At 47.6% G+C, this 16,899-nt stretch overlaps 1 protein-coding gene across 1 annotated transcript; it reads right to left on the bottom strand.

Moving 5' to 3' along the window:
* Window positions 1–3,011: 3,011 nt before the first annotated feature.
* Window positions 3,012–16,636, bottom strand: LMOD3 (leiomodin 3). The gene is made up of 4 exons (XM_081106515.1): window positions 16,517–16,636; window positions 15,810–16,132; window positions 12,138–13,550; window positions 3,012–3,401 (listed from the first exon to the last, which is right to left on the bottom strand). Exons 2-4 carry the CDS (start codon window positions 16,101–16,103, stop codon window positions 3,375–3,377), a joined length of 1,734 nt encoding a protein of 577 aa, XP_080962641.1. The 5' UTR covers window positions 16,104–16,132; window positions 16,517–16,636; the 3' UTR covers window positions 3,012–3,374.
* Window positions 16,637–16,899: the final 263 nt, after the last annotated feature.

Below are 16,899 nucleotides of genomic sequence, written 5' to 3'. Positions count from 1 at the left end.
ATGATGTGTCTTGGTGTGGCCTCTTTGAGTTCATCTTGTTTGGAACTCTTTGTGCTTCTTGGACTTGTATGTCTATTTCCTTCACCAGTTTAGGAAAGTTTTCTGTCATTATGTTTTCAAATAGTTTTTCAATTTCTTGCTCTCTTCTCCCCTGGCACCCCCATGATGTGACTGTTGGTGCGCTTGAAGTTGTCCCAGAGTCTCCTTATAGTATCCTTACTTTTTTGGGGGGGATTCTTTTTCCTATTTGCTGTTCTGATTGGATATTTTTTGCTTCCTCATATTCCAAATCACTGATTTGATTCTTGGTTTCATCAACTTTATTGTTGATTCCCTATAAATTACTCTTCATTTCAGTTAGTGTATCCTTTATTTCTGACGCATTCTTTTTTGTGGTCCCATACCCTTTTTCATGCTGTTGAAGTTCTCACTAAATTCACTGAGCATCCTTATAACCAGTGTTTTGAGCTCTGCATCTATTAGACTGCTTGTCTCCATTTTGTTTAGTTCTTTTTTGGAGCTTTGCTCTGTCCTTTCATTTGGTGGCTCTTTGTCTCCTCATTTGGCAGCCTCCCTATGTTTGATTCTATGTATTAGGTCGAGCTGCTCTGTCTCCCTGGCTTGGTAGACTGGCCTAATGTAGTAGGTGTCCTGTAGGGCCCAGTGGCAGGGCCTCCCTGTTCATCTGAGCTGGGCACTCCAGGTGTGTGCCCCAAGCCCTGTGTGGGCTGTGTATACCCTCCTGTTGTAGTTAAGCCGTGATTGCTGTTGGCATATCAATAGCAGGGATTTAGCCCCAGGCTGATCAGTGGCAAGGACTGGCTGTGAGCACTGGAGGATCAGCAGTGCAGGGGCCCACCCCAAGGAGCAGGACCTACTTCATCTGGGCTCTGGTGACTGCTGAGTCCACCCTTGAGCGTGTCCCTTGTGGAGGTAGTTGGGTGGTGCTTTGATGTGGCCTGAAGCTGTCAACCAGGTACCATGGCTTTGGGGCCTCCTGGGAGGTGCAGGCCAAGTTTAGTCACTGCCTGTGTTCTGCCTGGAGCCTCCTGGCACAAACTACAAAGCGATCTGCAGATGGCTGCTACTTGTGCTGGGCTTAGAGGTGCCCAGGAGAGGCCAAGCTGTGAATCACGGCTGGCTGCTGCTAGTGCTGGGCCTGGAGCCACTTAGTGAGAGGTACACCGAGGCCAGATATTTCTTGTTTGAGAGATTTTAGGAAAGTCTGAGGCATGAGGCAAGATAGGCCATTTGTATGGAAAAGCCACTGGAAATAGCTTGGGTGGGCCTACAAGTTGGCTGGGGCTGGGTTTGGTGGAATCACCAGGGTGAGGCAAACAGTGTGAGACAGGTTGATGGAATCCCAGATATGGCAGCTGCCCGCCAGCTCTGTGGAGAAAGGGCTCATCAAAGGAACAATGGCCTCTGCCTGCACTTCTGTCTGAGAAAGCCACCCCTCCAGCCCTGATGCCAGAGAACTCAGTTCCTCCCTGTCTGTACCTGGTACCCTTCAAGCAGTGCTGGAGCTGAGTGGTGAGTCTGAGTAAGTCTGTTTGTGGGTCCTTTAAGAAGAACATCTGGAACTCCAGCAGCCCTCTGTCTCCCTCAGCCACAATCCCTGCTGGTTGTTACAGCCAGAAGTTATGGGGACTTTTCTTCCTGGCATTGGAACCCTGGGCCGGGGAGCCTGGTATGGGACTGAGACCCCTTGCTCCTCAGAGGGGACTTCTGCAGCTGAGATATCCCTCCCGACTTTCATCTGCCACATGTGGATGTGGGCCCAGTCTAGCCCACGTCTCCATCTCTCCTACCAGTTTCGATGTGGCTTCTTCTACATATCCTTACTTGCAGGACTTCCATTCAGCTTGATTGCAGGTGGTTCTGAATGATGGTTACTCTATAATTTAGTTGTAATTTTGATGTCCCAATGAGGTCCTTTTTAAAACCTGACATGGGTTTATACACATTTTAGCCACTTCCATTTTCTACATGATGTTTTCTGCTGACTAAATACAATAAACTTGGAGAAAGTGACAAGTTGAAATTGGAAAATGTACTCATTTTAATTAGTACATTCTAGAAAAGTAGCATGTGAATGCTCTAAACTATTACATTTTTTCTATTTTTATAACATTTTCTATAAGTACACAAAGTTGCTAGATAGCATACAATTTCTAAAAATGCCCTGGGTTTTTGTTATATTCCATTTTTAGAGGATGCACTCAGATCCATGATAAAATGCAGACATCATGTGATTATTATCTTTGGAAAACCTATCCTCAGTATTTGGTCTCTTCACAGTAGTAACTTGGCTACCCACTTTGTGCAGAGTCTGCCATCACTAACATGCCATAAAATGTTAGATTGTGAGTATTTCCAAATGGCAGTAATAGCCCCTGGGCCTCCATGCCCACTTCACATCACCTATCTAAACAGGCAGGGTGATAACTCAGTGATCCCCCTCTCAATCAGGCAAGAAGCAAACATTTTGGGGGAAATTATTACATTTTAAAAACAAATTGAAGTCTTCAATGTAGAGATTTTTAGCGAGGGAGTGGGTCAATAGAAAAAGCATAATGTGAACAATTTCACCTGTCTCTTGACAAAACCTTGCATTGAGACAATAACTGTCCCTACGTGTTTGGAAATAGGGAAGGTTTTGTGTATATAAAGGGTTTATTTTCTCGATTGGGTTTTCCAGAAACACTGTTTTCTCCATGTCCTTGGCTTACACATTCTGCTCCTCACAGATACTTCTGTCAGAAGTGTATCCCAAAGCCCCAGGAGAATGGCCAAGGGAGAAAGCCAGGTGTGGCTGGAAACTGGAAACTCCAATGGATTCGGAGAGAGGAGCTAATTAACGATTCTTCCATTTCAAAGCAGCAGAAGGGCCTGGAGCTCAAGTCACCCACCACATTTCCGGAGATGAAACATGAGTTGTTCCTTTAAGATACTGTGTGGTGAATTACAGCACAGGAGATGGAAGGTGAAAAAAATGGAACTATACTAGTAACACTTCTATAGTATTTATTGTTACTTAGTAGAAGAGAGCAACAGTAAAGCGAATGTTTACAAAAAATGTTTTGTTTTTTTAACTTTTGTGCTGGGAGCATGACTAAATTTCACCATAGTTACTCAAACTGATGGCAAGTAGAAAATGTTGCCCCTGAATATCACTACTTAGTCTCCTTCCTCTTCCTTGTCAGCCACATACTGCCATGTGCCAAGCATTTTGCCTTTTATAAAATTCTTCCATCAGACGTTAGCGTTGTTCCCATTCCACCTGGATCCAGAACCACGCTGCTGATACAGCCTCAAGCTCCAGTCCAAGTCCTTATTCCAATTCCTGCTCTTCTAGGTTAGGCTGTGGCCTCTTATTCCAGTTCTTTTGGCAGTTGCACCTGTGATTTAAGCATTTGAAAGAAAGGGGAAGAATTAATCCTGGAAATTCAAGAGCTTTACAGCAAAAATGACATTTACATGCCTCAAAGGATGTACACTGGAGTAGAAATTCTGGCCAGAGAGCCCCTGAATTCATGATAAAACACCCACAGGCACCCTTCACTGGGCATCTGCTGAAGCTGGGAGCTGATCCAGGGCTGTGCGCACACAGTGAAGCATGTCATAGAAGCCAGGCCGCGTGCTGGCGTCGCCTGGTCACCTCCTGGGACTAGCACTAGCCTGTGGTGCTGGGCATCACCTTTCTCAGGTGTAAGATGACGATAGCAGCATCTAACTCACATGGCTATCTTAAGGGTCGGATAATATACTACAAATTAGTAATTAGTGTTCACAGTTATTTTTCCCCTTTGTTTTTAATTGCAGCTTACATTCAGTATTACTCTGCATTAGTTCCAGATGTGCAGCGTAGTGGTTAGACAATCATGTACTGTACAGAGTGGTTCTCCCTGGATATTTCAAGTACCCATCTGAACACAGTTATTAAGATATTATTGACCATATTCCCTCTGCTGTACTTTTCATCCCTGTGACTGTTCTGTAACTACCAATTTGTACTTCTTAATCCCTTCACTTTTTCCACCCAGTCCCTCAACCCTCCCCTGTCTTCTCTGTATCTATGAGTCTGTTTCCATTTTGTTTGTTTGTTTATTTTATAACACATATTTTAAAAAACATTTTTTCCTTGTAAAGAGGTACAGGCTCAGACAGGGTACGTAAGTTGCTTAAGGTCATACAGTGGGAAGTGGCAGAGCAGGGTTTGAACCCAGGTCAGTCTGATTTCAGTACTTATATCTCAACCACCAAAAAATACCACCACACCCATATACATTATTTTAACAACCCATCTTTCCTGTGTGTAGCATGGTCCTACTTTGGTGCTCACTAAAATTTAAAAACAAAATGTTATTCACAAAAGAGAAGCTTAAGCCTGGCTGCAAATGAGCTTGTAGCTTTGCTTCATAGGAGCGACTTAAGGCCAGTTCTTCCGGGGTTCCATGTGGTGTTATATCTTCAGAGGGTGACTCACCATCGCATACACGCCACCTTCCAGAGGACGCTGGAGAGGGCCGGGGACCCACAGCGTTTGAATAGTAATGACCGAGGCTGTTTCTCCTGTGTGGCCCATGCCCACCTGCCCATGTGATGACCCATCCTGGCCATGTGCTATGGCCTCTCTTGCAGCTGGTTCTCTGCCCATGACCTTTGACTAGAAAAGTTCCCTCACATCCTGCCCGCAGAGAGGACTCTGACGTGCTGCTGCCTCACAACCTTCAGACCGCAGCCCTTCGTGCGCACAGCCTGGCCTCTCCTTCCCAGCGCCAGGCTTGCGAAGGAGCCGTGACTGCACTTGGCAGGGCTTACGGGGAGAACACCAACAGTGAGGAACCAAGGAGCAAAAATAGCTGCAAAGCTGCAAGAAATGAGTAAGACAGTGTGTTCTCTGTATTGTTGAGTGGAAATAAGAACACATTTTATACAGCACTATTCTCAATACATGTTCATATGCACAACAGGGCTCCAAATTAATAAAAAATATCTTAAAAGCAAAAGGTGGCACCGACCTAGTAGTAAGCCAGAGCCATTGACTTTTTAAAATAGGGTCAGGCGGGCAGTCCAGGTCCTGGCAACAGCGGGAGTGAGCCACGACATGGTCGGTGGCTGGCTGCTTGGGGAAGAAGTAGCAAAGCAGACTTCTTACTTCCTACTTCAACATTTCCCCATTGATTTGCCTGTGATATGGGATATTAAACAAATAAAACTATAAGAGCAGCCAGAAAATATAGGCAAATCTGTGTATATAAAAGGCTAATATGCAAAGTGTCCCTTCGGGAGTTCAACCGGGAGACCGGGAGTTGGATCACTCGCTATGATGTGTGCTAACCACCAGGGGGTGGTGCGGAATGAAGGAAGGCCCTGGCCGTCAGCCGACAGCTAGGGAAGGGAAGCCCTTCCCGGTCAGGACACATACCCGGTTGCAGCTCTATCCCTAGTGTGGGGCATGCAGGAGGCAGCCGATCAATGATTCTCTCTCATCATTGAAGTTTTTGTCTCTCTCTCCCTCTCCTGTCCTCTCCGTAATTAATAAAAACATATTAAAATAAAAAAAAAGAGAACTCTGGGCCTTAGACCTGAAGGTGTGCAGGAATGGAGACAGCGGGGAAACGGGAGCGGGAACAATGACAGGCCTAAAGAAAGAGCTCAACCTGGGAAAGGGAGCCTCAGGGGTTGTCCCACATTATGTGGTCATTGAAACAAGGGGAGGAGGTAAGACGGGAAAGAGGAGAAAAACCGCAGGAGAGGATCTGGAGAACCTTGTTAAAGAGAGAGAAGGTCTTATAAATGAGATGTGGGAGAAATGGCCAGAGTTGGCGATGAGGCTCGAGAGTCTAGAACAGGGGTGGGCAAACTTTTTGACTCGAGGGCCACAATGGGTTCTTAAACTGGACGGGAGGGCCGGAACAAAAGCATGGATGGAGTGTTTGTGTGAACTAATATAAATTCAAAGTAAGCATCATTACATAAAAGGGTACGGTCTTTTTTTTTATTTTTTATTTTTATTCATTTCAAACAGGCCGGATCCAGCCCGCGGGCCATAGTTTGCCCATGGCTGGTCTAGAATCTTACATTCTGTGACCATAAGGACTGTTTTGACTACGGCAGCTGCTCACACTGTTACACCAAAGCCTTTCCCAAGGAGACACTGACAGTGTCTGCAGGCGCCGGCTGGAAGCAGCGCAGGGATGCACAGAGGCGAGCCCAAAGGGGATGAGAGAATGTTGAAGGTACCTTGTTTGGCACAGAAGCTTGCATGTAAATTACACGTAGGTGGCCTCTGAGAAGAGTGCAAATACTCATCTTAGATGGTGAGCAGTAAACGGACCACAGAATTTTCAAATGAGAGGAAACCATGCATTTGCTTTGAGGGATAAGCCTGTACAAGCCTAATGTCTTTGTTTTGCACTACTATCTATCCTATCTAATAAAAGAGAAACATGGTAATTAGCGTACGACTGCTACCCTTCCCATTGGCTAATCAGGGCAATATGCAAATTAACTGCCAGCCAAGATGGCGGCTGGCAGCCAGGCAGCTTAAAGCGAACATGAGGCTTGCTTGCTTCAGTGACGGAGGACTCCAACGTTCCCCGCCTGCCCCTGCAGGCCTCTGAGCTGCAACTCTAAGCAACTATGTTACAAATATAGAAGCTAAACAAAACCCCAGAAACCTGCTTTAGTCGCTGGGCTTCAGCCAGCAGGATCGCAACATTGTTTCAAATACAGAAGGTAAACAAAGGCCAGAAACCTGCTTTCAGCAGCGGAGGCCTAAGAGCTGGAGCCTCAGAGCTAAAGCTGGCCCAGAATAAAAAAAAAAAAAAAAGAAAAAAAGGAGTGGTTGGGAGCTTCAGTCACCCGCCAGCCTGAAAACAGCCCTCAGCCCCTCACCCAGACTGGCCAGGCACCCCAGTGGGGACCCCCACCCTGAAGGGTGTGTGACCAGCTGCAAACAGCCATCATTCCCTCATCCAGGCTGGCCAGGCACCACAGTGGGGACCCCCACCCTGATCCAGGACACCCTTCAGGGAAAACCAGCTGGCCCCCACCCGTGCACCAGGCCTCCATCCTATATAGTAAAAGGGTAATATGCCTCCCAGCACCGGGATCAGCGGAGCCGCGAGGCCTCCCGGCACCGGAATCAGCGTGATGGGGGCAGTGCCCAAACCCCCTGATCGCCCTGCAGCTCTGTGTGTGACAGGGGGCGGGGCCACAACCTCCCTATCCGCCCTGCTCTGTTCGTGACAGGGGAAGGCACCCCAACCCCCTGATCAGCCCTGCTCTGTGCCTGATAGGGGAGAGCTCCCCAACCCCCTGATTGCCCCGCGGCTCTGTGTGTGACAGGGTGCAGCGCCCCCCCCACCCCCCGTCACGGGCCCTGCTCTGTGTGTGACAGGGTAGAGCCATAACCTCCCCATCGGCCCTGCCCTGAGTGTGACAGTGGCGGCGCCCCAACCCCCTGATTGGCCCTGCTCTGTGCGTGACAGGGGGTGGCGCCACAACCTGCCCATCGACCCTGCCTTGAGTGTGACAGGGGGCAGTGCCCCAAGCCCTCAATCAGCCCTACCCTGAGCGTGACTGAGGGTGGCATCACAACCTCCCGATGGGCCCTGCTTTGTGCATGACAGGGGGCGGCGCCCCAACTCCCCAATCAGCCCTGCTCTGAACCCGACCAGGGGCTGCACCTAGGGATTGGGCCTGCCCTCTGCCACCTGGGAACAGGCCTAAGCCAGCAGGTCATTATCTCCTGAGGGGTCCCAGACTGCGAGAAGGCACAGGCTGGGCTGAGGGGCCCCCCTTCCCCCCACAGTGCACAAATTTTTGTGCACCGGGCCTCTAGTATATATATAAAAGCCTAAGTGACTGTTACAACCAGTTGACCACTCGACTGGTCACTATGATGCTCACTGACCACCAGGGGGCAGATGCTCAATGCAGGAGCTGTTTCCTGGTGGTCAGTGCACTCCCACAGTGGGAGCACTGCTCAGCCAGAAGCTAGGCTCACAACTGGTGAGCACAGCTGTGGCACCAGGGGCCTCTCCTGCCTCTGCTGCAGCGCTACTGAATGGTGGCACCCGCAGCAGGGCCAGGATGAGTGGGAGTGGAGGTGCCTGGCCCTGGCTCCTCCCAGGCTGCCTGCCACTTCTTGCACTGCTCTATCCCTCGGGGAATGTCGGACTGCCGGTTTCAGCAGCCCCATGGGATCGGGCCGAAACCAGCAGTCTGACATCCCCCCAGGGGTCCCGGATTGCGAGAGGGTGCAGGCCAGGCTGAGGGACCCCACCAGTGCACGAATCCGTGCACCGGGTCTCTAGTATTGATTGTAAGTTATTAATTTATAGTCATTATCTAATAAATTCAGTTTGTTAGACAAAACGAAAGCTAAAAATATCAAGAGTGACAAAAACTAAAACCTCCTACGGGAGCCAAATAAGCAAGGGAAAGGAGGGAAGCAGGCCCGTGTTGGGCAGCAGGGCATGTTGGGGACTGAGGAAAAGCAGAAACGGCCGTGCAGAGCTAGCTGACTTGCGCCGTGCACATGCAGTCCCAGCAGGGCTGGTCTAATGCAGCAAGGAGTCCAGGTAGCTGGACATTTTAAAGTGATGTGCTGTATTTTATATAATCATACCTAAGCCAAATAACACAGGCTTTCAGAGCTGGCCTGCAGTCCGGCAGTTTTCAACACCAGGCCTACAGACTCACTCTCCTTTAAGCTGGTTAGAAGGGCAGTTCCTTGGAGGAGGTAACCTTTGAGCCCAGCAAGTTGAACAGATTTTCCTTTATTCTGTGCTGCCAACTTCATTTCAGGGTCTTGGGCCAGAAGCATGGGGTAGAGAGTAAACATTAAAGTGAAAAAATACAATCTTAAGATATAAATGGACTACTTAATAAGATATATCCTAGAAAATACAAAAATCATATTTCTAAGTCCTTGAGAGGAAAATAATCTTTTTCTATTTTCAAGTTTTCTAGGAGTAAGTAATTTCTAAGCACATTTTTGGCATTCAGTAATCTAGTTAGGAACATCAGTAAAAAGAAAAATCACAAAACTTCAAAATTGTATTTCAATTTTAACTGCATCCTTGCAAATCCAGGGGTTGGGCGGTCATCTCTGCCCTCCAGCACAAGAGGGGGGACCCCAAAGCCTTTAGCTTCACCTCTCCAAGTGGGCACAGGTGCGTCTCCCCTGACTGCCGAAGGCACCCCTTGGTGCTGGCACCTTGTGATAGCCAAGCTGCTGGCATCTACAGTATTTCATCGTGTGGAAGATGCACATTTTGTGCCGGTTAAAGCGCCCTGAATAGCGTTAGTGGTGTTCACCACGTCCAGCTGTGCGTGTGCCTCCCCCACACCCCGCCACACACACACACACACACACACACACACACACACACACACACACGCCAGAGCCTTCCTTACTGTTCGCACCGCCATTGAGCCGCAGGCCCTGTGGACTCTGCACATGCACAGGTGTAGTGCCACTTAGAATACCTTTTAAAGAACGATAAGGCAGAGGTGGCCATGTGTGATGGGTACGTAGGAATTCTTTGTACTATTTTTGAGCTTCTGTAAGTCTACAATGATTTCAGAATAAAAAGACTTAAAAAGTCTGTTACAGATTACACCACGATTCGGCATTAAAGCAGACGTTTATTGTGCATGTAGCGGGGCAGCGGGAGCAGACGGAGAGCAGCGACGGGCATTTTCATCAGGGGCGATGCGTGCCCCCCCCCCCCCCGGCTTACATGTTGTCCCTGAGGCACATGCAGAGGCGCCTACCGCAGGCCAAGCCAGGCCCTGACAGCAGCGGGGTTGCCACGCCCTTGCACACATGAAAGGCATTTCCAAGCGGAGGCCCATGTGCGGACGTCATGGAAAGCCCATTGAGTGCACTTGGAAGCATGCTTTTCTTAGTCGACATGAACAAACACAACGTAACAGCGGCAACCCCGTAGAACTGATCGGAAATGTAAAGTGAGGTACTGAGCAGGGGGTACATGGAGGGTGTCCTGTGCTTTCGGGTCTGGTGCTCTCAGTTGAGTAAAAGGCAGTGCTTTGACTATGAAGATGGCAACACCTGCACTGTATGCTCCATGCCATTGAGACTGGACCTGTCTTACCCCTGGTGGCAGCCCTGACCCCTCGGAGGGGGCCTGACGGGGCCAGGGGGGAGGCACCATGTAAATATTTGTTGCATTAATGGGTGAGTGGTCAGTTGGAGTGGAACAGACTTGGGGAGGCAGGTTTGCTCAGTAAAACATTCCCGCTAAAGGCAGGGAGCTGGGTCAGACAATCATTGGAACTTCATCCTCTCTTCTATTTTAAAAAGAGTTCTCTTCATTCTTTTCAGACTAATGTTGTTTTCGGACCGTATCACACCAAGGCAGCTTGGGTATGCTTTACTGGTGACCAGTTACCGAAGTGATAGTTTCTCTCAAAACAACCCCTCACCCACCCCTCAGAGGTCTGGCTGCCGGGAGAAGAGCAGGTGCAGCAAATCTTAATGCTGTGCCCAAGCGCAGGCAAAGAACTCTGCCCTGACCTCATGTGACCTCCAGCAAGAGTCACAGTCCCCCTGAGTCAGGGTGGGGGTGCCCGGCCTACAGGCAGTATGAGGCCCGTGAAATCATTCGGGCTGGTCCTGCCAAGGCATTGGGGTGAGTCAACTAAATGTTTGACCAAATACAGCAGGCTAATTTTTAAGCTGATAATTTTCTGTGGCCCGCGAATGATGTTATGAATGTCCAACTGGCCCCGGGCAGAGAGAAGCTTCCGCACTCCTGCCTAAGTGACAGCCAGTTCTGATCTAGAACAACGGAGTGTTGTCAGCTCTGCATTGCCAGGGGATGAGAATAGGGTCCTAGGTGTGTGTGTGTGTGTGTGTGTGTGTGTGTGTGTGTGTAAGTAACAGCTACCTTCATTTATAATGTATGGCTTTTTGAAGCAGAAAAAGAACACGCTTACAGGAAAATTTGTTTAAAACATGTTTAAAAAATGGTGATTCTCCAGCTCTAGCCAGTTTGGCTCAATAGATAGAGCATCAGCTTGTGGACTGAAGGGTCCCAGGTTCAATTCCAGTCAAGGGCACGAGCTCGGTTACAGGCTCAATCCCTAGCTCTGGTCAGGGCGCACGCGGGAGGCAACCAACAGATGTTTCTCTCTCACATCCGTGTTTCTCTCTCTGTTTCTCCCTTTCCCCTCCAGTCTCTCTAAAGAAATCAATGGAAAAATATTCTCTGGTGAGGATTAACAACCACAAAATGAAGGCTCTCTATGATGAAATAATATATTAACTATTTTGTCAATGTCATCTCTTGACTAAAATTACACACTAGATTTAAAATAATAGCTAATTATCAGCCACCCGGGCCCCTTGGACGTACACCTTTCAGCTTCCATTAAAACTATCTTAGTAATGACAGAAGAAATTTATTCCTGTAACTGAACCTGCAAAGAATAGAACATTTTCATATGTCAGCAGCAGTAATAGTGAATCATAGTAAATATTCAAACGGAAATAGTAGTAAAATACTTAAAACTACTAATTTGTGGCGATGCTAACCTGAAGTCTACCGTTTGCCTACACCGTGAGGAGTACAAACGCAATTGCCGCTCGTCTCCCTTCATCTACTTACAATGAACCCAGTTTTCCGCGGGCTGGAAGCTCTCAGGCGCCATTCTTACTCCCACCGCAGGCTCCTCGCGACCTCCATGGTCAGCTCAGTGTCGCGGGCAGGAATTAAAGCCTGACCCCGGACTCGGAACTGAATTTCAACGTCAAGTGTAGCGCTTCCTACCTGTACCACCCAGATGAGTGACTTAGCTTCTCTAAGCCTCAGCTTCCTTTCGGTGAAATGGGGAGAATACCGATACCTACCATATGGGGCTGTTAGGTGGTCACGTGAGTTAGTTCATATAATGAAGCTCACCTATAGTAAGTGCTAGTGACTGTTCGATGTTAATATTATTGTTACGGAAGCTACGCAGGTGTATGTCCTTGGGGGTAACCAGTAATTCTGACCTCAGTGAGCCCGTTAGTGAGACTGTCCTGATGCTAAACCGAGCGGGACTGGCTGAGCCGGCGGAGTGGTGCTCGTTCACCGCTTCTCCCTCCTTCTACTTACAGGTTTAAGGTAGGCGACGTTGCTCTGACGAATGTCGTTCAAGAGCTGGTCTCTGGGAGTGATTTCCACCAACGGCGGTGGCCTATTTTTGGGCACCGGTTTCAGTGTTTTGATCACATCTTTGAGGTTGGTTTTCTCAGCGCTTTCTCTGGCTTCTGGCATCCGGGATTTGCGCTGGGTCCTCTTGAGCTTCACGCCCCGGAAGGAGTCAGCGTCCGTCCTGCATGGAGGGGACTGCGATGGCTTCTTCATCGCTTCATTTCGTCGACCGAAGGGGACGGCTGGGGGGTTGGGAGGACGAGGAGGAGGCTGGAGGAGCTCCTGCAAACTGGAATCCGGCATCGGTCCTCCCAGCATCTCCCACATCCCTGGTGGCAGCCCCAACCCGTTCTCCAACATGGCTATTAACCGCCTCTGCTCTTTGAGCTGTTGCTGCTTTTGCTCTTCTTGCCTTTTCTGCCTTTGCTTGTCTTGGTTTCTGGTGAGCAGATTGGTCACCACCATCCTGGGACCCGGGAGCTCAAAGTGGTAGCCCATCTTCAGGAGCGTGCTGTTTGCCTTCAAAAGCCTGGATATTTCCATCTCGGCCTGGTGGCCCAGCATGTGCCTCTGATTGTGAAACCGCAACTCGGTGAGCGTCTCATTAAACTGGAGACACCTCATGATGGCCACGATCCCTTTGCCTGTGATGAAGTTGGACTCGATGTTGAGCGTGGTGATGCTCCTGTTTTCACGCAGCATGTTGGCCAAGGCGAAGGCCACGTTCTCGTCCGCGCCCACGTTGGCTAAGCTGAAGGTCTTGATGTGCTTGTTTTTCTTCATCGCGTTGACAAAGTCCAGTAACATTTCTTTGGGGATGTTTTCAATGTTGTTCAAGTTGAGTTCCTTCATGTCAGGATCGTTTTGTCTAACTCGCCTCAAGCTAATATCTAGGTCGGTTTGGTTTCCTGAAGGCCTTGCACTTACCTTCAAAAAACTGGTGTCTAGAGCTAACTTTTTAGGGTCTAATTTTGATATTTTTTTCTCACTTTTTTCTTGGGCCTGTGGTCTGTCTTTCTGTTCTTCAAAGGCTTTGTTAGTTTTCTGTTGGCAGCTGCTCTCGCCATTTCTGATTGGCTCCTTTATTTTGCCTTTCTCTTCTTTTTTTGTTCCTTCATCACTCCCTTCACTCTCATTTTCTCCATCATCTTCATCATCCTCATCTTCGTCATCATCATCTTCCTCCTCCTCCTCCTCTTCATCATCCTCATCCTCATCATCATTGTTATCCTCATTATCTCTTTCTTGGACATTGTTGCTGCCATTTGAGTCTCTTTTACTTGCAGCGATTTCATTATTGAGATTTTCCCTTAAATACTGGGCCACTTTTTTATTACCTTTGTCCATTTCTTCCTGCTGCTCTTTAGTGTTTTCCTGAAAGAGAGGTTTGTGAGGGTTAGAATACATAGCAGTGGAGAAATATGAAGTAGAGCAATATCTACTGGAGATAATAAAAAGATTTATTATTGAGAAAAAGTAAGCAAACAAACTATGTATAGTCTTCCATTTGTGGAACACACATACAACATAGAAAAGTTTATAAATGTGTAGCAAAAAAGTCTGTCGTATTGTTCACCAAGTTAGTAGTTATCTTTTAGGAAAATAAATAACCATGGAGGTAAGTGAAGAGGGGAAGCATTTGGGGCATATTCACTTGTTACAGTGGGTAATTCAGGAGTGTTTGTGTTTTTTAAACAAAGTTTAAAACACATAGTCGTTTTGTAAGCAAATACAACCAAAATAAAGATAATTTTCTATAGACACATAAGCACACATTTTTGGGCTGTGTTTACCTTCATTCCATATATTAAAATGAAACCTAGTAGATTTAGTGTTCAGACTCTGTACTGTTTTTAAAATTCTGAACAATTTCAGAAGCAGCTAACAATTATTTGTTTTGAAACCTTATGGAGTTATCTACCAACACACTGTTTTGTATATAGCTGAATAGATATCTTTGTATTCAATAACCCAGAGTTACACAATAATTTCCTTATTATTATAACCAATATATTTTTTTATATATTTTATTGATTTTTTACAGAGAGGAAGGGAGAGAGATAGAGAGTTAGAAACATCGATGAGAGAGAATCATCGATCAGCTGCCTCCTGCACATCTCCTACTGGGGATATGCCCGCAACCCAGGTACATGCCCTTGACCGGAATCGAACCCGGGACCTCTCAGTCCGCAGGCCGACGCTCTATCCACTGAGCCAAACCGGTTTTGGCTATTATAACCATTATTTACATTCCTCATATGCTTGCTAATCTGCTAAACTGTATACATCAAGTTTCCCTAAAAAGAACATATTGTGGGGAAAATGAGAGCAGTGTGATGTGTTGGAATACACCGAGAGCCTTGACTTTGTCCCCTCAAGCTCTGTGGAAACTGCCCCGGCTGCTCCAGAACAGGCTCATAGTCTCGCTCCTTTCGGAGGGAGGTCTCTAGGAGAAACCAAATATTTCCAGCTGCACAGGGGACAGAATTATGCAGAGATTTAGGAAAAATTGCTTATCTGGGAGGAAAGTGGCTGTCTTTATCAGTACTGCCTGCTAGATCGCTGCCCAGTATGTCTCATAGGTATCATTTTGAAAGCTGGTTTTAGCAGTTTGAGTCACAGGTTCATCCGAACAAGAGCTTGATCTTTTTGCACATAACATTGTAGGTTGGAAGAGACAGCTGACAGTCCCTTAGCAATTGTCATCTTCCCCAGCAGGGGGAGCCAGACATCAAGCTGTTTAAATTCTATCAAGAGAAGAAAAGATGTGAAAAGTATCTAGTTTTTTTCTGGAATAATTCATATAGAATTGGCTTTTACTCCAATTGTAAAATGTCTGAAAATTGAATCTTAAATTTCTAACCTTATCAAGCCAGCAATTTGTGTTCTTGAGTTCCTGTTTAAATTTTCGTGACCTGAACAGTTATAACTTGTCCACCTGCGGCCAGTGTGACAGTTAATGTGACAAAGTCTATCGGTATTATCAGGGATAACAAAAAGAGATTTTACTTGGGGGATCTCTATTAGAAAAAATCTGCTAAATACAATCCGTTTATAGATTCAACCACAATTCTACTTTTCATAGGAAAACATTTAAAACAGCTTCATAGGTATTCATCTCTAAACTAATCACTGTTATCAAGTGACCTGTGGGAATATTGGCTATTTTCAGTTATTTGATTGGTCCAATTGTAGGGTATGTGGATGGACTTCAGGGGACTGTGCACCTCGCAGCTGTATGTGAAATACGGCATGTGTATGAACGTGCCTGAAGCGAAGGCACAGAACTTTCATCAGCGTCTTAAATGGGCTTGTGAGCCAAACAATGATTAAGAACAACTCTTTCTGGGTTGTGAGTTAATTCATGAAATATCATGTCTATAGACTACAAGCTTTCCTACACAGCAAACTCAAAAGCAATTTTTTTTTAAAAAAAGAGGCATTTATAAGAAACGACCCACTTTCCCCTTACAGCTATACCATATGTTTCAGAGAGCTCCAACCTTAAATATTATGATTTAATCTTTAAGTGGCAACAAAACAACTCAAAACATGAAATCTTGGGAAATATCTGTTGCCTCGCGGACCCCTGGCAGGCCGGCGCCATTGCTCGGTGCGCACAGCCCCGGTTACCTGGGAGGGCGCGAAGGTGACAGGGACGCGCTCGTCCTCCAGCAGGCGCCGGGACGCCTTCTGCCAGTACATGTAATCCACCAGCGACTTGTGGTCGAAGGTGCCCGTGGGGGGCTTGTCGGTTTGATCTTTCTGAATCATTCCCACGGGAAGCCTGGGGTCCGGGGCCATGACTTCGATTTCCGATTGCAGCTCTAACAGCTCTTCCGGGGACAAGTTGGCCAAGATTTTATCTTCATCAATCTCTTCATCAGAGAGTTCTTCTGGATCTGAATTCCTGCTGTTCTCGGACATGATTCTTTTCTGTACTTTCTTCTATCTTCCTAGAAAAGGAGAAATAATCAAGGAGGACTTAAAAAGCTCTCAAGAAGTCTCCCAGGTTAACAAGCGTCCCAGGTCAACACCCTCTGAGCGATCCCCCCGAGGACCACGCTGGCTGGGCAGCAGGGGCGCTCGGCGGGGCCCCAGCGTCTATCTTAAGCCGGGCTTGGCTGCAGGCGCAGTTTACGGAGCCACCATGCTGCTCTCTTTTCGGCAACTTGAGTCAGCTGTGCAAATCCATCTGACATTTCAGCAGCTGCTCGGCTCGGGGGGCAGGGCCGGGGGAATGGGAGCTCCTTTCCAGGCTCTCACGCTGTCCGCCGTTCATGTAGGCCGCCACCCCTCCCGGAGCCCTTCTTTTTATTGAAACGATTAAAGCAACTTACACTATTTCGGGATGCAGATCCAGCCAGCGCCTTGGGGTCTCCTGCAGTGAAACTCGCCTCTCCGCTGCGGTGTGGCCCGACGCCGATGACCCGCGGGCTGGGCTGCTGTCCCCTGTGTGTAAGCCGAGCCTCGGCGACAGCGTTCCCTGTGCGTCCGGATCCTGTGACCTGACAGGTGCGACGGGCAGCGCTTGAATTTCCACTGCGAGGGGACTTTGCACGTTTTAAGTCATTTGTTTTTCTCGAGCGTCCATGCAGCCAGGGTACATGTAAAGCAGTGGTTCTCAACCTTCTGGCCCTTTAAATACAGTTCCTCATGTTGTGACCCAACCGTAAAATTATTTTCGTTGCTACTTCATCACTGTCATGTTGCTACTGTGATG

The sequence above is a fragment of the Myotis nattereri genome (assembly GCF_964212035.1).
Source record: "Myotis nattereri genome assembly, chromosome: 14".
Taxonomy (NCBI): Eukaryota; Metazoa; Chordata; class Mammalia; order Chiroptera; family Vespertilionidae; genus Myotis; species Myotis nattereri.
Note: the sequence above shows the minus strand (reverse complement) of the source record. Positions and strands in the feature narration are given on the sequence as shown.

What these genes read in the sequence shown, in the direction of transcription:
- LMOD3 (XM_081106515.1), bottom strand. Translation starts at nt 16,103, where the DNA reads ATGTCCGAGAACAGCAGGAATTCAGATCCAGAAGAACTCTCTGATGAA. An exon ending in TCACCTTCGCGCCCTCCCAG is followed by an intron (nt 13,551 to 15,809) that starts GTAACCGGGGCT and finishes CCTCTCTTTCAG; the next exon opens with GAAAACACTAAAGAGCAGCA. An exon ending in ACGTCGCCTACCTTAAACCT is followed by an intron (nt 3,402 to 12,137) that starts GTAAGTAGAAGG and finishes CTTAAATCACAG; the next exon opens with GTGCAACTGCCAAAAGAACT.